The sequence below is a fragment of the Tubulanus polymorphus genome, chromosome 8, assembly GCF_964204645.1.
Source record: "Tubulanus polymorphus chromosome 8, tnTubPoly1.2, whole genome shotgun sequence".
Lineage (NCBI taxonomy): Eukaryota > Metazoa > Nemertea > Palaeonemertea > Tubulaniformes > Tubulanidae > Tubulanus > Tubulanus polymorphus.
In genome coordinates, this window is record NC_134032.1 from 1,236,995 (window position 1) to 1,256,904 (window position 19,910).

Genomic DNA, 19,910 nt, shown 5'->3' on the forward strand with positions numbered 1-19,910 from the left:
TCAATCGATCTATCCAGCGTTTCACGAATTTCCCACACTTGCCCGAGGTCAGTGTTTAGATGATTTCGTTTCTCGCGTCAGACCTGGAGCCGTGTAATTTACTTCCTGGTTGTCTATAGCGCTAAGCCCGAGTTCTGAACGTCTCTCGGTGGCGCTTCTCTTTCACTTTTTGAACCTGTGTAAGAAAACAAATCAGAATCGCTTGGATTATCTGTGGTGATTCGTGTGGAATATAAGATAGTTACACAACAGACAGTATGGGACCGCCACCACCATCGCCTGACAGTTTGACAGTCAGTGAATTCCTCACTCAAACCTGGGACGATCTCAGTTCACCGACCACTTCTAGTTTCGTTGATTTGATGCCGCAATGTCGCAGTACAGTTTCCAGTCTAGAAGAGGTGAGTGAGAGTTTGAGAGGCGGAAGGGAGTCGGGTGGGAGGCAGGGCTGGAAGGGATCAAGAAACTGACCGACTCGGTCCGGAGACCAAGGACAAGGAGGTAAAATGGTTAGTCTGAAAAGTGAACTGGGATTGTCAGTGGGTCTGATTAGGACAGTCCACAGGGACTTGTCGCAATAGATAGTGAAAATGTCAAAACCAGTATCAATGACAAACCCTAGTAGGCCTACTGTAACCCGGTTTTTTACTAATACTATACCGGGATTGCAGGCACGGATCCGGACAGGAGGGGGGTTTCAGGGGTCATGAACCCCCCTCCCTAAAAATTTTTAAAATCATTTCCTTGAAGGAATGTACTCAAGACAAAGTGGGCGAACGGTACTATATAATCGGTACCATATTATCTTATAACAATATGCCGTATAGGACTCGGCTATTATTAGAGATTTTGGTCGGCTGTTTAGAACATTTTTATGAACCCTCCTGGAAAAAGTATAGGCCTATATATTGATAGGCCTACTAGTTTTCATTCACTATCAATTATGATAAGTCCCTGTGGTAGAGTGATCATTAATGTTGGGCGAATAGGAAAGTATTCTAGAGGCTAGTAACTCAATTGGATCAGATAAGGAATTTATTCTAGAGGCATAATGTAAGCCAAACTAGGCTGAAAGAAATACAAACTTCAAGTAATTTGACAACTACTGTCTGTCACACCTACTCTCCGTGCGACGTTTTGGTCCGTAATTTCGTTAATAATCGGTTTATCTACCTTTATTATGCATCAATTTGTTCAGTGAGGAATTTGCATTCAGAAATAAACAACAATTTTCACTTAAGTTGTTTTTGTTTTCATTTATGAGCGATAGTTTACTAAGCATACGCTCGCGTAATGCTGAAAAATCCGCTCCGCGGACGCTCGGAAACGTTACAGTGACGTCATCACCTGCTCATTAGCATATCAAAATACAGTAGGTGGCGCCACGTGACGGGCCATAAAAGCCGTTTTTCAGCATTACGCGAGCGTATGCTAGGTAAACTATCGCTGATAGAAGAAAACACTAACAAATTTCTGCCAGTTCATGGTTTATTTCTGAATGCAAATTCCTTACTGAACAAATTGATGCATAATATTTACAGATCAACCGATTATTAACGGAATTACGGACAAAAACGTCGCACGAAGAGCATGTGTGACAGACAGTAGTGAAGAATTCATCCATCTTTTAGGCTAATTTTAATTACTGAATAACACTTATTCCAGTTAGGTCGTAAAATTTATCATTCCTTTTCGCAAAAATATTGAGTTCTCGGTTAAAGTGCTCAATTAAAAGCCCTTAGTTTATTTAAATCGTTTTATGTATGCCTATATATAATCAGTTAAATCAACCGACGGTAATAGCCAGTAACTTTGGAACCTTGCCACGAAGTCCCTTGGGAGAAATGAAAGAGTGTTTGAGTTTAATTAAAGAAGTTAGGCCTAGTTATTTATAATCGAAAACCCAAATTAAGATTTGATACAAGAGTTTAACTAAATTGAAAATGAACTAGGATTATTGGGGTCGGACCTGGTACTAAGTTGAACCGTGTCACAGGTTCTATAAAGTTAACCAAAACAGTAAACGCGGCCGATACTGGTCACTTTGCAGCTGCTGGAAGCATTTCTCGCGTTTTATTATTCGCTGCGGCCAGGATATTTTCGGCACAAACCAGGACTATGGCAACATGTCGCCTCCCTGTGATGAAGCTCTGTAGATGTGATTACCCATGGTTTCGGAGGCATTTTTTAGCATGAATGTCGTGGGATTTAAGCCTGTTTGTAAATGGAGATATGTTTTTATGACCTCGCGTAAACTTTATGGAAATTAATGGATTAGACACAGCTAAATGAAGACGAATTGAATTTGCTGCCACTGACACTGGCTCCTCGGGGGAGGGGACAGAGAGAGGGGTGTTTGCGTTAGGTCTCTAGACGGGACATTGACACAGTAAATACATGAATGGCCACAAATTGATGATAATTCTGGCGTGGTAATTACTGACTATAAATATTACTGTCTAAAGTAATTAACCTCATGAAATATGATGGTAGGTCTAATTGAGGTCAATGCGTTGTAATACACCCATACACAGACATACCTCATACAAACACCCTCACTGTCCATTATCCTACTCTAATATAACAATTGGTTGCCTTTTTTAGATTTTCATACATAGACTATGATTTGATGTTATAGCCTAGGTTCCTGTGGTATAGAGTAATACCTGGGGTTGCTGTGGTACTGTAACAGTAATACCTAGATAGTTGCTGTGGTATCGGGTAATACCCAGAAAGTTGCTATGGTATTGGGTAATACCTAGATAGTTGCTGTGGTATCGGGTAATACCCAGGTGGTTGCTGTGGTATTGGGTAATACCCAGGATCCAGTTCCACAGTTGTGAGTTAGAGTTAACTCTGAGTTAAAATCAGTTCATTTTCAATGAGTCTAACTCAGAGTTAAATCTTAACAGAGAACTGTGGAACTGGACCCAGGGTTGTAATGGTATACTGTAATACCCAGATAGTTTCTGTGGTATATACTGTAATACCCAGATAGTTGCTGTGGTATATACTGTAATACCCAGGGTTACTGTGGTATATACTGTAATACCCAGATAGTTGCTGTGGTATATACTGTAATACCCAGATAGTTGCTGTGGTATCGGGTAATACCCAGATAGTTGCTGTGGTGTACTGTAATACCTAGATAGTTGCTGTGGTAAACTGTAATACTCAGGGTTGCTGTGGTATATACTGTAATACCCAGATAGTTGCTGTGGTATTGGGTAATACCCAGATAGTTGCTGTGGTATATACTGTAATACCCAGGATTGCTGTGTTATAGGCCTACTGTAATACCCAGATAGTTGCTGTGTTATACTGTAATACCCAGATAGTTGCTGTGTTATACTGTAATACCCAGTTATACTGTAATACCCAGATAGTTGCTGTGTTATACTGTAATACCCAGATAGTTGCTGTGGTATATACTGTAATACCCAGATAGTTGCTGTGGTATACTGTAATACCCTGATAGTTGCTGTGGTATACTGTAATACCCTGATAGTTGCTGTGTTATACTGTAATACCCAGATAGTTGCTGTGGTATATACTGTAATACCCAGGGTTACTGTGGTATATACTGTAATACCCAGATAGTTGCTGTGGTATACTGTAATACCCTGATAGTTGCTGTGGTATATACTGAAATACCCAGATAGTTGCTTTGGTATACTGTAATACCCAGATAGTTGCTTTGGTATACTGTAATACCCAGATAGTTGCTTTGGTATACTGTAATACCCAGATAGTTGCTGTGGTATACTGTAATACCCTGATAGTTGCTGTGGTATATACTGTAATACCCAGATAGTCGCTGTGGTATATACTGTAATACCCAGGGTTACTGTGGTATATACTGTAATACCCAGGGTTACTGTGGTATATACTGTAATACCCAGGGTCGCTGTGGTATATACTGTAATACCCAGGGTTACTGTGGTATATACTGTAATACCCAGGGTCGCTGTGGTATATGCTGTAATACCTCCAGTTTACTCTCCTCTATGATGCTTACAGTTACAATGATTTAGTATCATTGATTTTATAATATATGTCAATATTTTAAGCTTCTCTCGTCGAACACTACATAAACACTGCCATACATCGACAGCGTCTCCTCTTACAGCTCACAATATCACTTTATGATACCATTGCGAGGATTGATGCGGTGGTGGCTGGTCCAGTTGATAGCCACAGCCTACTACAACGCGGGGCTAGAATATGCTCCAGGCACAGATTCAAACCGTATCCACTCGATGTATTCCATAATGGGTTATAGCCACAGCCTACTACAACGTGGGGCTAGAATATGCTCCAGGCACAGATTCAAACCGTATCCACTCGATGTATTCCATAATGGGTTATAGCGACAGCCTACTACAACGTGGGGCTAGAATATGCTCCAGGCACAGATTAAAACTGTATCCACTCGATGTATTCCATAATGGGTTATAGCCACAGCCTACTACAACGTGGGGCTAGAATATGCTCCAGGCACAGATTAAAACTGTATCCACTCGATGTATTCCATAATGGGTTATAGCGACAGCCTACTACAACGTGGGGCTAGAATATGCTCCAGGCACAGATTAAAACCGTATCCACTCGATGTATTCCATAATGGGTTATAGCGACAGCCTACTACAACGTGGGGCTAGAATATGCTCCAGGCACAGATTCAAACCGTATCCACTCGATGTATTCCATAATGGGTTATAGCCACAGCCTACTACAACGTGGGGCTAGAATATGCTCCAGGCACAGATTAAAACTGTATCCACTCGATGTATTCCATACTGGGTTATAGCCACAGCCTACTACAACGTGGGGCTAGAATATGCTCCAGGCACAGATTAAAACTGTATCCACTCGATGTATTCCATAATGGGTTATAGCCACAGCCTACTACAACGTGGGGCTAGAATATGCTCCAGGCACAGATTAAAACTGTATCCACTCGATGTATTCCATAATGGGTTATAGCCACAGCCTACTACAACGTGGGGCTAGAATATGCTCCAGGCACAGATTAAAACTGTATCCACTCGATGTATTCCATAATGGGTTATAGCCACAGCCTACTACAACGTGGGGCTAGAATATGCTCCAGGCACAGATTAAAACCGTATCCACTCGATGTATTCCATAATGGGTTATAGCCACAGCCTACTACAACGTGGGGCTAGAATATGCTCCAGGCACAGATTAAAACTGTATCCACTCGATGTATTCCATAATGGGTTATAGCCACAGCCTACTACAACGTGGGGCTAGAATATGCTCCAGGCACAGATTCAAACTATATCCACTCGATGTATTCCATAATGGGTTATTGAAAAACTGTCGTTTTCCCTGCAAATGATGTTTTGAATTTCTACATCACGTTCCATGGATAAACAGAAAACGATTTTTGCTTGTGACACGTCGAATGACAATCTCTCTGATATAACTTGTTTACGACATTTCCTCAAGTATAAGGGTCCCAGTACGATGCATGCTATACGGGGAACCTGTCAGTTAGTCAGTGGCCACAAAAAAGCGCCCTGTGCTGATTATGAAATGCCCTGGGTCCAGTTCCACGGTTCTGAGTTAAGATTTGACCCTGGGTTAAAACAATGAAAATGAACTTTAACTCAGAGTTAACTCTAACTCACAACTGTGGAACTGGGTCCTGGTTCTCAAATCCCGGGTGCGGTGTGGAAAATTGGTGCTGGATTTGCCCGTGATCCTAGAAGTCCTCATCTTACCCCGATCGCGACGGTCTGTTTTTTCATTTCTTCCCCGGATGAAAGCGATGTTATCGTATCTGAGTGGGTGAACTTCAGGTTTCACGCGGTTCGTCGACTCGTGGTCGGAAACCACCACACATAGTTCGGTCGTATTTCACCATCTCGTTCAAATAGGTCCGAAATACAGCGCGACAGCGTGTTCAAACCCGTGATCGACGATCTCTAGACCCAACCATACTTCCGACTAACTGACATTCGGTTTCATTTAGTTCGACTATTGTCGACTAACTCCAATATCTGAAGTTCAGTTGGATCGAGCGTAGCAAAAAATACAGGTTTTAATTGTTGGCCATGACATAATATAATAACATTAAGCGTACACAATAAGCAGGGATGAAAATCTTCCGACCGTAGACGGATTTCCGACCTTTTCTAACATTTTCTTTATTCCCGAGACCGGTGTAAATCACCTCAATCGCTTTAATCACCTCAATCGCGGGCGTCACATCGGAGTGCTCCGTAGTTAGAGGAGTGCTCCTTAAGACGGTTTTCGGCAGTTGTTAGCGCAACTGCGGAGTCGGAGAAACCAATATGGCGTCTCATTCAAAAAGCGGCTCTAATTCAGGCCCAAACTATTAACATTTTGACCGAAAGGAAGTAAGTTTTTTGGCTAAAAGTTACTGATTTTTGTTCCCCAAAATAATCCTTTTTTTTTAAATATTTTCCGACTTTTTCAGTATGGGTCGTTTTCATCCCTGAATAAGACCTTATTGAAATAGATGAGCTACTTTCACAGAGCGTAACAACACTGACCAAGTTCGAAATACCGATAAGAATTTATTAACATTTGACTTATTCTCATTTATGCTAGATGACAAACTTGTATTATTAAACGCACAGTAATAGATATAACATGAATCTAGATAGTCGAAATTGAAATCGGTAATTATTGCTATAAAAAATTAGACAGTCGGCATGAAAATAACATCGGACGTGATAGTCATATTTACACTAGATGACATTTAGATACAATATTTTTCTTGATTTTTGGAAATGAATGCGCAGTTTAGATATAACACATATTTCTAGATTAATGCAATTGAAAAAGTAAATAATATACAGTCATTTATTTGTATTTTTTATTTGTGATACGCGGAAATAATGCCATAGATCTGGGTAGAGGTATACAATAGGTAAAAATACCCGAAGGAAATATACAGCAGAATTAAATAGATGTGTGGATGGGAAATAAATCGATTCTGTGTTATAGGCCTATAGTAAAACGGAAATAATTTTACTTCCATTTGATTTAGAAATCTGGATGGTCTGCGTAACTTTTGTAAAAATTTTTCATCCCGATAAAATTTCTACGAAATGATTTTCGAAGATTTTCATCAGAGTGGAAATCTCTGTCCGGGCCACGAGGCTAGATTCGAATCATGACGGAGGGGACGAGTCGCCGATGAAATTTCTGAAATGCTGCCAAAAACGTGAAAAATTGCTTTAGAAGTTTTCTGGTAGAGGATCCCCAGACAAGTCTTTCAGGGCTTCGCGCCTCGTGCAAATGAAGCACTTTCACACATACTAATTTCAGTGTTTTCATCTGATTGTAATTGTATATATGTTTCAACACCTATAACATCGATAACTCATTTGTGTAATTCAATCATTCGCATTGGAATAACTGTAGGGACCCTGAATTAGAATCTTACTCTCTTGACTTGATGCAATAGTTAACGTAGTATACTTTATAATTAATGAAATACTAAACATGATCGTGATCAATAAGTCGGGTACTATCCACAGATAGCTGTAGTCAGCGCTCTTCATTACCGGTGGCTAATTTTTGTGTCAGTCAAACATTTCATCTCTGTCCTCGCGCTCATGACTTTTTTTTTACATAAAGCTAATAGATAGGCCTGTAATTATTGTCGACATGCCGGGTATTCAATAGTGATTCTGCGTTAAACAGGTCTATAAAGCCTAGCGCACATCGACACTGCGATTGGAGACAACTAGTTGCTACCGAACGATTACCCCGCGCACATCGAAATCTAGTTACGACCGGTCAGTTGCAGCAACTGCATGGCGCGTGTCGATCGTCCAGATCCAGAGCGCGCACATCGACGGATATGACTGCGATTGAGTACAACCAGTTGCTCAAAAGTAGAACACGGGCAACTGGCTGGAACTGGAGATAGATCGACGCTTACCAATCGTAAGCTCGCTCACATCGACACATTCAAGCAACTGATCGTATCCAGCCAGTTCCTCTCATGCGCCGAAAACTGCCTTGCAACTAGTTGTCTCCAATCGCAGTGTCGATGTGCGCTAGGCTTAAGAGATTATTTATACAGGGTGGTTGTTCCTGATGGATACAATCCTGTGTACGACCGATGGTTAGATTCAGCCTCAGTTACATGCAGCCTGTTATTGTCTGATATATACCATATCCTCGTAGTGCATGATTATATCATCATATATTCAGGCGTTGAAATCTGAAATGATTTGTTCAATATTAGATAGTATCGAATGTATTGTTCGTTATAGGGGCTTCAATTGAACCAGATGATAAAAGCGTTTCACTGTGATTTAACAACAACTACTCGACTCATATACGTAAACAAACAGCTACCAGCTAGGATTGCCGGGGCTAGCTAACCCTGACCCCGCCTAACCTAGGGTCCTACGCAATTCACATTGTCAGCCAACTGTAGAGCTCCTCGGGGATCTACCTTGGTTAAAACTGGATTCTCACAGTAGATCTTGGTCCGCTAGCCGATATTTACCAGCAACTCCTCGGGGATCTACCTTGGTTAAAACTGGATTCACTCTCACAACTGTAGATCTTGGCCCGGTAGCCGATATTTACCAGCAACTCCTCGGGGATCTACCTTGATTAAAACTGGATTCACTCTCACGACTGTAGATCTTGGCCCGGTAACCGATATTCACCAGCAACTCCTCGCGGATCTACCTTGGTTAAAACTGGATTCACTCTCACTGTAGATCTTGGCCCGGTAGCCGATATTTACCAGCAACTCCTCGGGGATCTACCTTGGTTAAAACTGGATTCACTCTCACAGTAGATCTTGGTCCGCTAGCCGATATTTACCAGCAACTCCTCGGGGATCTACCTTGATTAAAACTGGATTCACTCTCACGACTGTAGATCTTGGCCCGGTAGCCGATATCTACCAGCAACTCCTCGGGGATCTACCTTGATTAAAACTGGATTCACTCTCACGACTGTAGATCTTGGCCCGGTAACCGATATTCACAAGCAACTCCTCGCGGATCTACCTTGGTTAAAACTGGATTCACTCTCACAACTGTAGATCTTGGCCCAGTAGCCGATATTTACCAGCAACTCCTCGGGGATCTACCTTGGTTAAAACTGGATTCACTCTCACTGTAGATCTTGGCCCGGTAGCCGATATTTACCAGCAACTCCTCAGGGATCTACCTTGATTAAAACTGGATTCACTCTCACGACTGTAGATCTTGGCCCGGTAACCGATATTCACAAGTAACTCCTCGGGAATCTACCTTGGTTAAAACTGGATTCACTCTCACGACTGTAGATCTTGGCCCGGTAACCGATATTTACCAGCAACTCCTCGGGATCTACCTTGGTTAAAACTGGATTCACTCTCACGGTAGAATTCACTCTCACGGTAGATCTTGGTCCGGTAGCCGATATTTTCCAGCAACTCCTCGGGGATCTACCTCGGTGTTATTTCAAATCTCTTAATTGTCTATAAATAGACTAGAGGTGCCACACCCTGTTTACCACTGGCACACACACCCACAAGTGATGTGTAGATTCAATGATTTCGAACAATTAAAACTGGATATGTATTTCCTCAGTCCTCACAGAATTTTTTGTGTTCTCGTAAACGTAAAAATTCCCGAGAATCAAGAGTCCAAAATGTTTCCGTGTGTTTATAAATATTTGATGCGTCGATTACTTCTATCCTAGCAGAAATCTTCAAGAATGCTGAAATAAACTGAGCAGTCTAAAGGAAACAATTTTGGCTGAAATCAGCCGTGTCATGTAAACTGGTCCATGTGTATAATAATCAGCTGTGACGTAAACTGGTTCGGTGTCATCATTTCGTTAATTTCTCATCTTCTATTTTGTAGACGTTAGATTTCGACCGAAGTGGTCTGAATAAAACGAAGAAATCAATAAAAGCCCTGTATAACTCGGGAAGTAGTAAGTACCAGTAACAGGAAGCAGCCCCTTTCCCCCTCCCTCTCCTCCCCCTCCTCCCCTCCTCCCCTGGTAACGCTGCAAACTGGGTTATCTTCTATATCCAGGTTCAGTATTTGTCTTCTATAGAAACCGTGTTAATTGGCCTCTTATAGTTCAAATATACGGTGTCAAATAGCTCGGTATTGGAAACTAATGTCTTCGGAATTGAAATGATTGTGGGTGACCCCTCGCTGGTTCTGCCGCCCGTGTCCCTCCCTGGCCGCGATGACTATCACCGTAACTATCAGTGTGGCTGTAAATATCCGCGTGTAACTATCTCACTGTGTAACTATCAGTGTGACTGTAACTATCAATGTGACTGTAACTATCAGTGTTGCTGTAACTATCAGTGTGACTGTAACTATCAGTGTTGCTGTAACTATCAGTGTGACTGTAACTATCACCGTGTAACTATCACCATGTAACTATCAGTGTGACTGTAACTATCAATGATGCTGTAACTATCAGTGTTGCTGTAACTATCAGTGATGCTGTAACTATCAGTGTGACTGTAACTATCACCATGTAACTATCACCGTGTAACTATCACCGTGTAACTATCACCATGTAACTATCAGTGTGACTGTAACTATCACCATGTAACTATCAGTGTGACTGTAACTATCACCGTGTAACTATCACCGTGTAACTATCACCGTGTAACTATCACCATGTAACTATCAGTGTGACTGTAACTATCACCATGTAACTATCACTGTGTAACTATCAGCGCGTAACTATCACCATGTAACTATCACCGTATAACTATCACCGTGTAACTATCACCGTGTAACTATCACCGTGTAACTATCAGTGTTTAACTATCTCCAAATGATGTTTGTTTCAGTGCATTTTACTAATGAGATGTACATGATCGAAAACCTGGAGAAACTCGGAGAAAATGCCAAAACTAAAGAGGCAGAAAGTGAAATCGGTAAAAAACTAAATCAAATATAGAATCTCCTCCATTCTCTATAGATAGAATCTCCTCCATTCTCTATAGATAAAATCTCCTCCATTCTCTATAGTTTATGTGCAGCTGCTGAATTCGTTTATATTTTTCAGGCGCTGCTTTTACTCAATTTGCGAAAGTCACCCGGGAACTGACGTTACTGATGAAAACACTGGTAAACATTATACTCTACCTCATGATAATGTACCTCCGTAGACGAGGAGTTTAGATTCGATTTCGAATTTTGAAAAAAAAAGAAATCTGAGCACGTCACACCAACGTCGCGAGCTTTACGCCGGGTACCAATTTCTGTGTGGGGAAGGAGACAAAATTGCCTCAGATGCTCTCTGATTGGGCTTGTCAAATCCAATTCAATTAAGACTCATTGCTACAGGCCTAATGGATTCCAATCGTGTTGTTTTGAATCAATGGATTTGGGCTGAGGAATCAATGACCAGAGATACCCTCATGCTAATCATTATTATTATTATTATTATTATTATTATTATTATTATTATCATTATCATTATCATTATCATTATCACTATCACTATCACTATTACTATTATTATTATTATTATTATTAATCATTAGATGCAGCATCTTCACAATATTGTGATGTTTCCGTTGGACTCGTTTCTGAAAGGCGACCTACGCGGTGTGAAAGGCGATATGAAAAAACCGTTCGATAAAGCGTGGAAGGATTACTTCGCGAAATTGTGAGTGATGACGTCGTTACTCCGCCGGCGACGACGGCTGCGTCCGATATTCCCTCTCTATGATATCGTCGATCTTTATAATTTCAGTCAGAAAATCGAGAAGGAGAAAAAGGCTCTAGCTCGCGAGTACGGCGGTATACGAACGGACGTCTCCGGACCCGAGGTAAGCCGATCGAAACCCCCCCCTCCCCAGAATAATTTCAACGTCAATTTGTAACAATTTCCCAGTCGGTGCAACTTTTTATTATTAACAACGAATAAAACCCACAGTTACATCTGTACAAACAGTTTATTGCCTTACAGTTTCGAGGTTCAAACTAAACCGCATCATCAGAGGAACAAAAGATACAATAAGCAAATAAATAAATGAAAATACAAAAAAGAGGTTTAGTTTTAACCTCGAAACTATAAGGAAATAAACGGTTTTTTCTACGGATCTAACTGTGAGTTAAAAGAATTTAAAAACAAGAATTTATTTATTCAATCTTAAATATATAGAATACGCGACTATATTAGATTAGAAAAAAATATAGAAAACGTCGTGTATTCTATATATTTTAGATTGAATAAATAAATTCTTGTTTTTAAATTCTTTTAATCTGTAAATAGTGCGTTTTTATCTTATTATCCGTTCACAACGTTTGAGTGTGGTTATCGTTCTAACTGTGGGTTTCTATTCGTTAACTCTACGCTGAGATTTACATCAGTTCAAACTGCGGTCACTTTTTATCGTTAGTTTTTTGTTCAAAATTTGCTTCTAAACTTGCTCGAGGCCAACTTGCCGGAAAATAGAGCCAAGTTTTCAGGGGATCGGTGGCTTGATTAAAACTGGTCAAAAGCTGTTTCTCTTCGCATCTATTTATCGAGGGGCGAATTAACTAAAATTAAGCTCCCTGGCGTATGCGCCTTGTCCCCACTCCCTTCGATTGACAGGTTGCAGCGACACCAGTTTCTATTATTCGTCGTTATTGTATCGGATGTTGATTTATTATTTACAGATCGCTGAAGAAATGGAGAAAGAGAGAAGAATATTACAGCTTCAAATGTGCGAGGTACAGTCGTGAAACACTCTGAGTCCGTGTTGTTGTAAATCGCTGCACACTAAGAATAACAAGAGTCTGAAATGTTTCCTTGAGCTAGTGTAGTTTATTCAACGTTTCCACTATATCCTAATAGTCATCTTCAGGAATACTGTATTCCTTGAGCTAGTGTAGTTTATTCAACGTTTCCACTATATCCTAATAATCATCTTCAGGAATACTGTATTCCTTGAGCTAGTGTAGTTTATTAGACGTTTCTACTATATCCTAATAGTCATCTTCAGGAATACTGTATTCCTTGAGCTAGTGTAGTTTATTCAACGTTTCGACTATATCCTAATAGTCATCTTCAGGAATACTGTATTCCTTGAGCTAGTGTAGTTTATTCAACGTTTCAACTATATCCTAATAGTCATCTTCAGGAATACTGATGTTTTCCTCATTATAACCATTGATGAAACACTCTGAGTCCGTGTTGTAAAGATAATATAAAATCCCTGCACACTAAGAAGAAAAAGAGTCTGAAATGTTTCCTTGAGCTAGTGTAGTTTATTCAACGTTTCAACTATATCCTAATTAGTCATCTTCAGGAATACTGATGTAATGAAATTATGAGATATATCAAACAATCTAGAACAAAGAGACTAATTGAGTTATGATCCAGTTGACTAAAACATTCAAAAGAAACTGAGTTATTTTCAAAACAAATTTGACTTCACCCTATGAATATAATTCAGTTTGTTGATTTCTATTTATTCTGGTTGTCGGATGTTCAAATCATAAGTCGGCTGTCAATGAACTGATCTCACTGTATGTAAACATACACCTCCTCCCACCTAGAAACAGCTAACCATAACCCTAGCTTGTGATTGGCTGGAGCTGGTCACCTGATATATGCAAATAGCCCCAAGCACATGATCACTAACCCTAACCCTAGCTTGTGATTGGCTGCAGCTGGTCACGTTATATATGCAAATAGCCCCAAGCACATGACCGCTAACCCTAACCCTAGCTTGTGATTGGCTGGAGCTGGTCATCTGATATATGCAAATAGCCCCAAGCACATGACCGCTAACCCTAACCCTAGCTTGTGATTGGCTGGAGCTGGTCACCTGATATATGCAAATAGCCCCAAGCACATGACCGCTAACCCTAACCCTAGCTTGTGATTGGCTGGAGCTGGTCACCTGATATATGCAAATAGCCCCAAGCACATGACCGCTAACCCTAACCCTAGCTTGTGATTGGCTGGAGCTGGTCACCTGATATATGCAAATAGCCCCAAGCACATGACCGCTAACCCTAACCCTAGCTTGTGATTGGCTGGAGCTGGTCACCTGATATATGCAAATAGCCCCAAGCACATGACCGCTAACCCTAACCTTAGCTTGTGATTGGCTGGAGCTGGTCACCTGATATATGCAAATAACCCCAAGCACATGACCAGTAACCCTAACCCTTGCTTGTGATTGGCTGGAGCTGGTCACCTGATATATGCAAATAGCCCCAAGCACATGACCACTAACCCTAACCCTAGCTTGTGATTGGCTGGAGCTGGTCACCTGATATATGAAAATAGCCCCAAGCACATGGTCATTTACCCTAACCCTAGCTTCTGATTGGCTGATATAAAATCCCTGCAAACTTAAATCTAGTATGCTCTCAAGTGAAGTTGAAATAGACATTAGCAGTTGATTCAATGTTTTTGACTATCTTATGCTAATTAAAGTCATCTTCAGAACAACTAGTGCTATACAGCATTCACTTTTCACCCATTCATTCGTCTATAGAGGGTATTTAGTTTCCTCGGGATGTTTTTTGATACACTTCCACGTACGGTTTTGATATTTGGTTTCTGTTTGTACCTACCCTAGCTGCAGAAACATTTATCAATTATCTTTCATCGATTGAGGATTGGTATGTATGTATGTATCCCCCTAACGGCCTAGTGCCTCGCTAGAAAAACTGAATTAACCGCAAACAAGTTACCACATTCAATGTTGTAGCTTATTTAACGAGTTCTGTGAAATTCAGATTTGAGACCACTTTTCAAGCGGGCACGATGTCCCAAGACCGCTAGTTTTTGTATGTAAACGTGGTTTCGCAACACTCGAAACTGTAGGATTAAATTTATTTTACTCCATCATTTTTTGTTTCAGTATTTGATTAAAGTGAATGAAATACAAACGAAAAAAGGAACAGAATTTATCCAACATTTAGTGGAATATTACCAGGCACAGTGCAAGTGAGTAATGCAGGAGAGAGAGAGAGAGGGGGGGTTGCAGGGAGTAGTGTGTTGTACTGGGCTCACATGAGAGGGAGGAGGGGGTTGCAGGGAGTAGGGTGTTGTACTGGGCTCACAGGAGAGGGAGGAGGGGGGTTGCAGGGAGTAGTGTGTTGTACTGTGCTCACATGAGAGGGAGGAGGGGGGTTGTAGGGAGTAGTGTGTTGTACTGGGCTCACAGGAGAGGGAGGAGGGGGGTTGCAGGGAGTAGTGTGTTGTAGTGTGCTCACAGGAGAGGGAGGAGGGGGTTGCAGGGAGTAGGGTGTTGTACTGGGCTCACAGGAGAGGGAGGAGGGGGTTGCAGGGAGTAGGGTGTTGTACTGTGTAGCAGGGTTGAGGAGGTTGGCACAGTGCAAGTGAGTAACGTATGAGGGCTGGTGATTGACAGGAAGGGTTGAAGGGTTGAAGAGAGGAGTCATCGGTTGTCACTAGTTCACGTTGATAATCCTCTCCCTCACTTATAGATCATTTCTTATTGATATTTCACAGTTATTTTCAAAGCGGCGTTCAACTGCTCACAGAACAGAACGCGTATATCGATGAACTCGGTGGTAGTTTGAATAAAGTGAAACATAGTCACGATCAGGAGCGTAGGAAACTGCTCGAACTGAGTGACGCCATCAAAGGATCGTTAAGTAACTATAAAGAGGTGAATATTGTTACAACATCTAGTTAATCAGAGGTTCTATTTGAACATGTAACATGACGGTTAACTGCATGTAAGATGCTAGTTAACTACATGTAACATGACGGTTAACTGCATGTAAGATGGCGGTTAACTACATGTAACATAACGGTTAACTGCATGTAAGATGGCGGTTAACTACATGTAACATGATGGTTAGCTGCATGTAAGATGGTGGTTAACTACATGTAACATGGCGGTTAGGTGCATGTAAGAAGGCGGTTAACTTCATGTAACATGATGGTTAGCTGCATGTAAGATGGTTGTGAACTACATGTAACATGACGGTTTAATGCATGTAACATGGTGGTTAACTACATGTAACATGGTGGTTGCGTAGGTGATGCGTAACTGAGATTGTATTTTTCTGTATAATTCAAGATAAATCCGACATGTTTCCGTGGTTTTTCCGCCACATCAGTGAGTATTCTAAACAATTCCGTAGCTGCGGCTGCTCCATGGTCTCAGTTTCAGCTGCAGCTGCAGCACGGTCTCCGTGTTTATGTCGTGATCCACCGTTTTACCCTTCAGTTTGTCATCATCAGATTTACATTCTTTCAGCACTACAAATTGCAATTCAAAGTTCAATATATGCCACTCAGTTTTTTTCTGCTGTTATTTTGAGGCACTATATTTTTAAATCCCTTAATATTCATTTACTTTCAAAGGATTTATATTTCTACAGATTCCGTTGTTGTTTTCAGGATGTACTTGTATTTCTATTCTCGTAGTAATTTTATTTCACTACGTGTGATGTTTGGATGTTTGAATGTGTTACCGGGTTCTTACAGATTAGTGAAAGTCGGGGAATCCCAGATTTATTTTTCTCTGCAGAGAAATCAGGGAATTGTGACTTTTTCAAAGAAAATTAACCCTTTCAGTGCTGACTAATAAATACCCTATAGTGCGGAAGATAATTTGAAAATTCTGAAGAATTCCACCCTAGTGCGTTGATCCACCCTAGTGCGTTGAATAACAGGAATACCACCATAGGTGCAGTGTATCGTTAGTTACTAGTATTCCACTATATTTGACAGGTGCTGCCATCTTTCAAGAGAGATAATTAGTAATTACTAATTAAATCAATACACCGCAGTGCGGTGTACTAGCAAAATCCATCACTGATTGGTACACCGCACTGCGGTGTAGACGCACTGAAAGGGTTAAGGGAATATGAATTTTCGAGGTCAGCTGTGACCAATGGTCAGTGGCGCTGACGGCTGGGTGGTTACCTGCAAGCGTCTGTTCGTCGTCCAACAGTCACCTTCGTTATTTGCAGCCGCTTCAGAACAAAGATGCGTCCGGCGGCTACAATTTACATCAGTTGCAGGGAAATAAGAAATACGGCTACGAGAAAGTGGGATATTTATTGAAGAAGAGCGAGGGTATGGTGAGAAAGGCGTGGCTTCGTCGTAAGATACTCGTTAAAAACGGAATCATGAACATTTCCAGAGCAGACGTAAGTAGCTCGAACACCGTGAAGTTTTCTTTCGATAAGTCATCAGGGACCAGTTCTATAGTCATGGCTTAGACTTTGGACCAGTCTAAGACCAACTTAGTTCTATAGCTAATCTAACAACTTAAGACCAGTCTTAAGATTTAAGACCACTTTTGGTGGTCTTAAGTCTTGACTATGGAACCGGCCCCCACATCGCTAGTTTACTTAAGTCATCTATTGTTTTAGTCCTAACTTACAATTCTAATTCTGATGAAATCTCCCTGACCAAGTTTGTAGGATACGGTATTATGGTTTTGGCTGTATGGCGTCTGCCACGCAAACATGGGTGGTTATTTTTTAGATGTCCGGGGAATGTGCATGAGTTCACATTAAGTCATCACCGTAATCATGTGTATCTCATGACTTACGAGTCTCAATGACTTATAATCACTTAGAGCCTACGTATTGATAGAGTTATATGTTATATGTTTTGCAGGTAAATAAAGAACCGGTGAAACTAAATTTATTAACGTGCCAAGTGAAACTGGTTCCAGACGACGCCGGCAAAAAATGTTTCGACCTGATTTCTGGTTCACGTATGTAAAACCTGATTTGTCCTTCATTGCCCCTTCCTCTCACTACTCCCCTCCCCTCCCCCTCACTACTCCCATATTGTTTATATAAATGACCTCATGATAATGAATGAATTTGAAGCCTAATAATTTCTAGCCCACTTTGTCCATGCATATTTTTTACCACATTCAATTGCAAAATTGTAACTAGCAGCGTTATTACATCATTGTGGGGATTTCTAAGATCATCAGTTTCTTGATAAGTGGCCACGGTTCGTTTCCCTGTAACCCTAGATTTTTGTTTTTTACATTTTAGAAAATCGTACTTATCACTTCCAAGCAGACGACACAAAAGAGATGGAAGCGTAAGTGATGTAACTACGAGGAATAGGAGGGAGGGGGGCTGGTGCCATATCAGTTCAAACCGGGTGCCATCCAAAGTTTCCATTCAGTTAAAGCCGCGTTCACACTAGATTGGGCGCTTACGAAGTACCGTACTTCGCTGATGCCGAATTCACCAAAATATGGCGCTTATACAGCCAGTTACGTTCACACTACGAGTCGGCAATTCGGCGCTTAGTAAAGTAGTCACCCGGTGTGCCGATAGAGGGCAGTGTAATTAGCGTTTAGTGTTTTGTACTACGAGGACGTGAATACGCGGCTAGCTAAGCGCTGAATCTGCGTTCAGACTACAGAAAATACGCGGCCAGCTCAATTCCGCGCTTAATAAACCGCGTATTTCAGTACGGAACTGCATAAGCCGTGAATAGGCCTCGAATTATCTCCTAGTGTGAACGCTTAGTACCGTATTGAAATCCTAGTGTGAATGCAGCTTAACCCTTTCAATGCTGACTAATTAATACCCTATAGTGCTGGAGATAATTTGAAAATTTTGAAAAATTCCGCCCTAGTGTGTTGAATAACGGGAATACCACTATAATGCGTCTACACCGCGGCGCAGTGTATCATTAGTTACTAATATTTCACTATGTTTGACAGATGCTGCCATCTTTCAATAGTGATAAAAACTAATTACTGATTACACCAATACACCGCAATGCGGTGTACTAGCAAAATCTATCACCGATTCATACACCGCACTGCAGTGTAGATGCACTGAAAGGGTTAAGTAGCGAAGGAACTTAGATATTTGAATACGATCTCTGTAAAACGCGGCCAGAAAAGTGTTAAAGACTCACACACCCTGAAGGTTACGAGGAGGGGCTGAAGGTTACGAGGAGGGGCTGAAGGTTACGAGGAGGGGCTGAAGGTTACGAGGAGGGGCTGAAGGTTACGAGGAGGGGCTGAAGGTTACGAGGAGGGGCTGAAGGTTACGAGTAGGGGCTGAAGTGGTGTATTTATTATTCCAGATGGATATCAGTATTAAACAACGCTAAAGAAGCCGTTCTACTGAAAGCCTTCGGTGATTCGTGCGACGACGACAACAATCATATCAGTTTAACGGTGAAAGAGTTAACTCGTAGTATTATCCTAGAAATACGACGCATTCCTGGGAATCTCTATTGTTGCGACTGCGGCGCTTCAGGTCAGTGTAACCATAGCTATGGATGACAGACGTTACGATTGAATCAAAATCAAAGTAAACAATTTACTGAAAAGTTTGCAGAAAAACAAGTAGCATAAGACCCTGAAAGTATGTCCAATAATCTCTATTCAATATATAGACCCAAAAAGGATGTCCATAAAATCTCTGTTTGCTATTGTGTTTTAGACCCTGAATGGATGTCCACCAAACTCGGTGTTCTATTATGTTATAGACCCTGAATGGATGTCCACTAATCTCTTTTCGCTATTATGTTTAAGACCCTGAATGGATGTCCACTAATCTCTTTTCGCTATTATGTTTAAGACCCTGAATGGATGTCCACTTATCTCGGTATACTATTATGTTATAGACCCTGAATGGATGTCCACTTATCTCGGTATACTATTATGTTATAGACCCTGAATGGATTTCCACTTATCTCGGTATACTATTATGTTATAGACCCTGAATGGATGTCCACTAATCTCGGTATACTATTATGTTATAGACCCTGAATGGATGTCCACTAATCTCGGTATACTATTATGTCTGGAATGTTGCGGTATCCACCGGGAACTCGGAGTTCATATATCTAGAACTCAATCGATGGTTATTGATGATCTCGGAACCTCACAGTTACTCGTACGTCTCAATAAATCTATTTCTATTAACTGCTGCCATCTA

At 41.1% G+C, this 19,910-nt stretch overlaps 1 protein-coding gene across 5 annotated transcripts in view; it reads left to right on the forward strand.

Annotated features, from left to right (window-relative positions):
- Positions 1-97: 97 nt before the first annotated feature.
- LOC141910268 (arf-GAP with SH3 domain, ANK repeat and PH domain-containing protein 2-like) overlaps positions 98-19,910 on the forward strand; it is a 39,572-nt gene continuing 19,759 nt past the window's right edge. For 4 of the 5 annotated variants that reach the window (XM_074800994.1, XM_074800998.1, XM_074800996.1 and 1 more), the window contains exons 1-14: positions 98-401; positions 9,879-9,951; positions 10,838-10,924; positions 11,056-11,117; positions 11,537-11,661; positions 11,749-11,824; positions 12,660-12,713; positions 14,861-14,946; positions 15,475-15,634; positions 16,950-17,129; positions 17,605-17,704; positions 17,997-18,045; positions 19,051-19,226; positions 19,735-19,868. In XM_074800994.1, coding sequence (XP_074657095.1) covers positions 258-401; positions 9,879-9,951; positions 10,838-10,924; positions 11,056-11,117; positions 11,537-11,661; positions 11,749-11,824; positions 12,660-12,713; positions 14,861-14,946; positions 15,475-15,634; positions 16,950-17,129; positions 17,605-17,704; positions 17,997-18,045; positions 19,051-19,226; positions 19,735-19,868 — 1,506 coding nt within the window. In that variant the 5' untranslated portion in view covers positions 98-257. The remainder of the gene's footprint in view (positions 402-9,878; positions 9,952-10,837; positions 10,925-11,055; positions 11,118-11,536; positions 11,662-11,748; positions 11,825-12,659; positions 12,714-14,860; positions 14,947-15,474; positions 15,635-16,949; positions 17,130-17,604; positions 17,705-17,996; positions 18,046-19,050; positions 19,227-19,734; positions 19,869-19,910) is intronic. The other variant, XM_074800995.1, reaches the window with a different exon arrangement.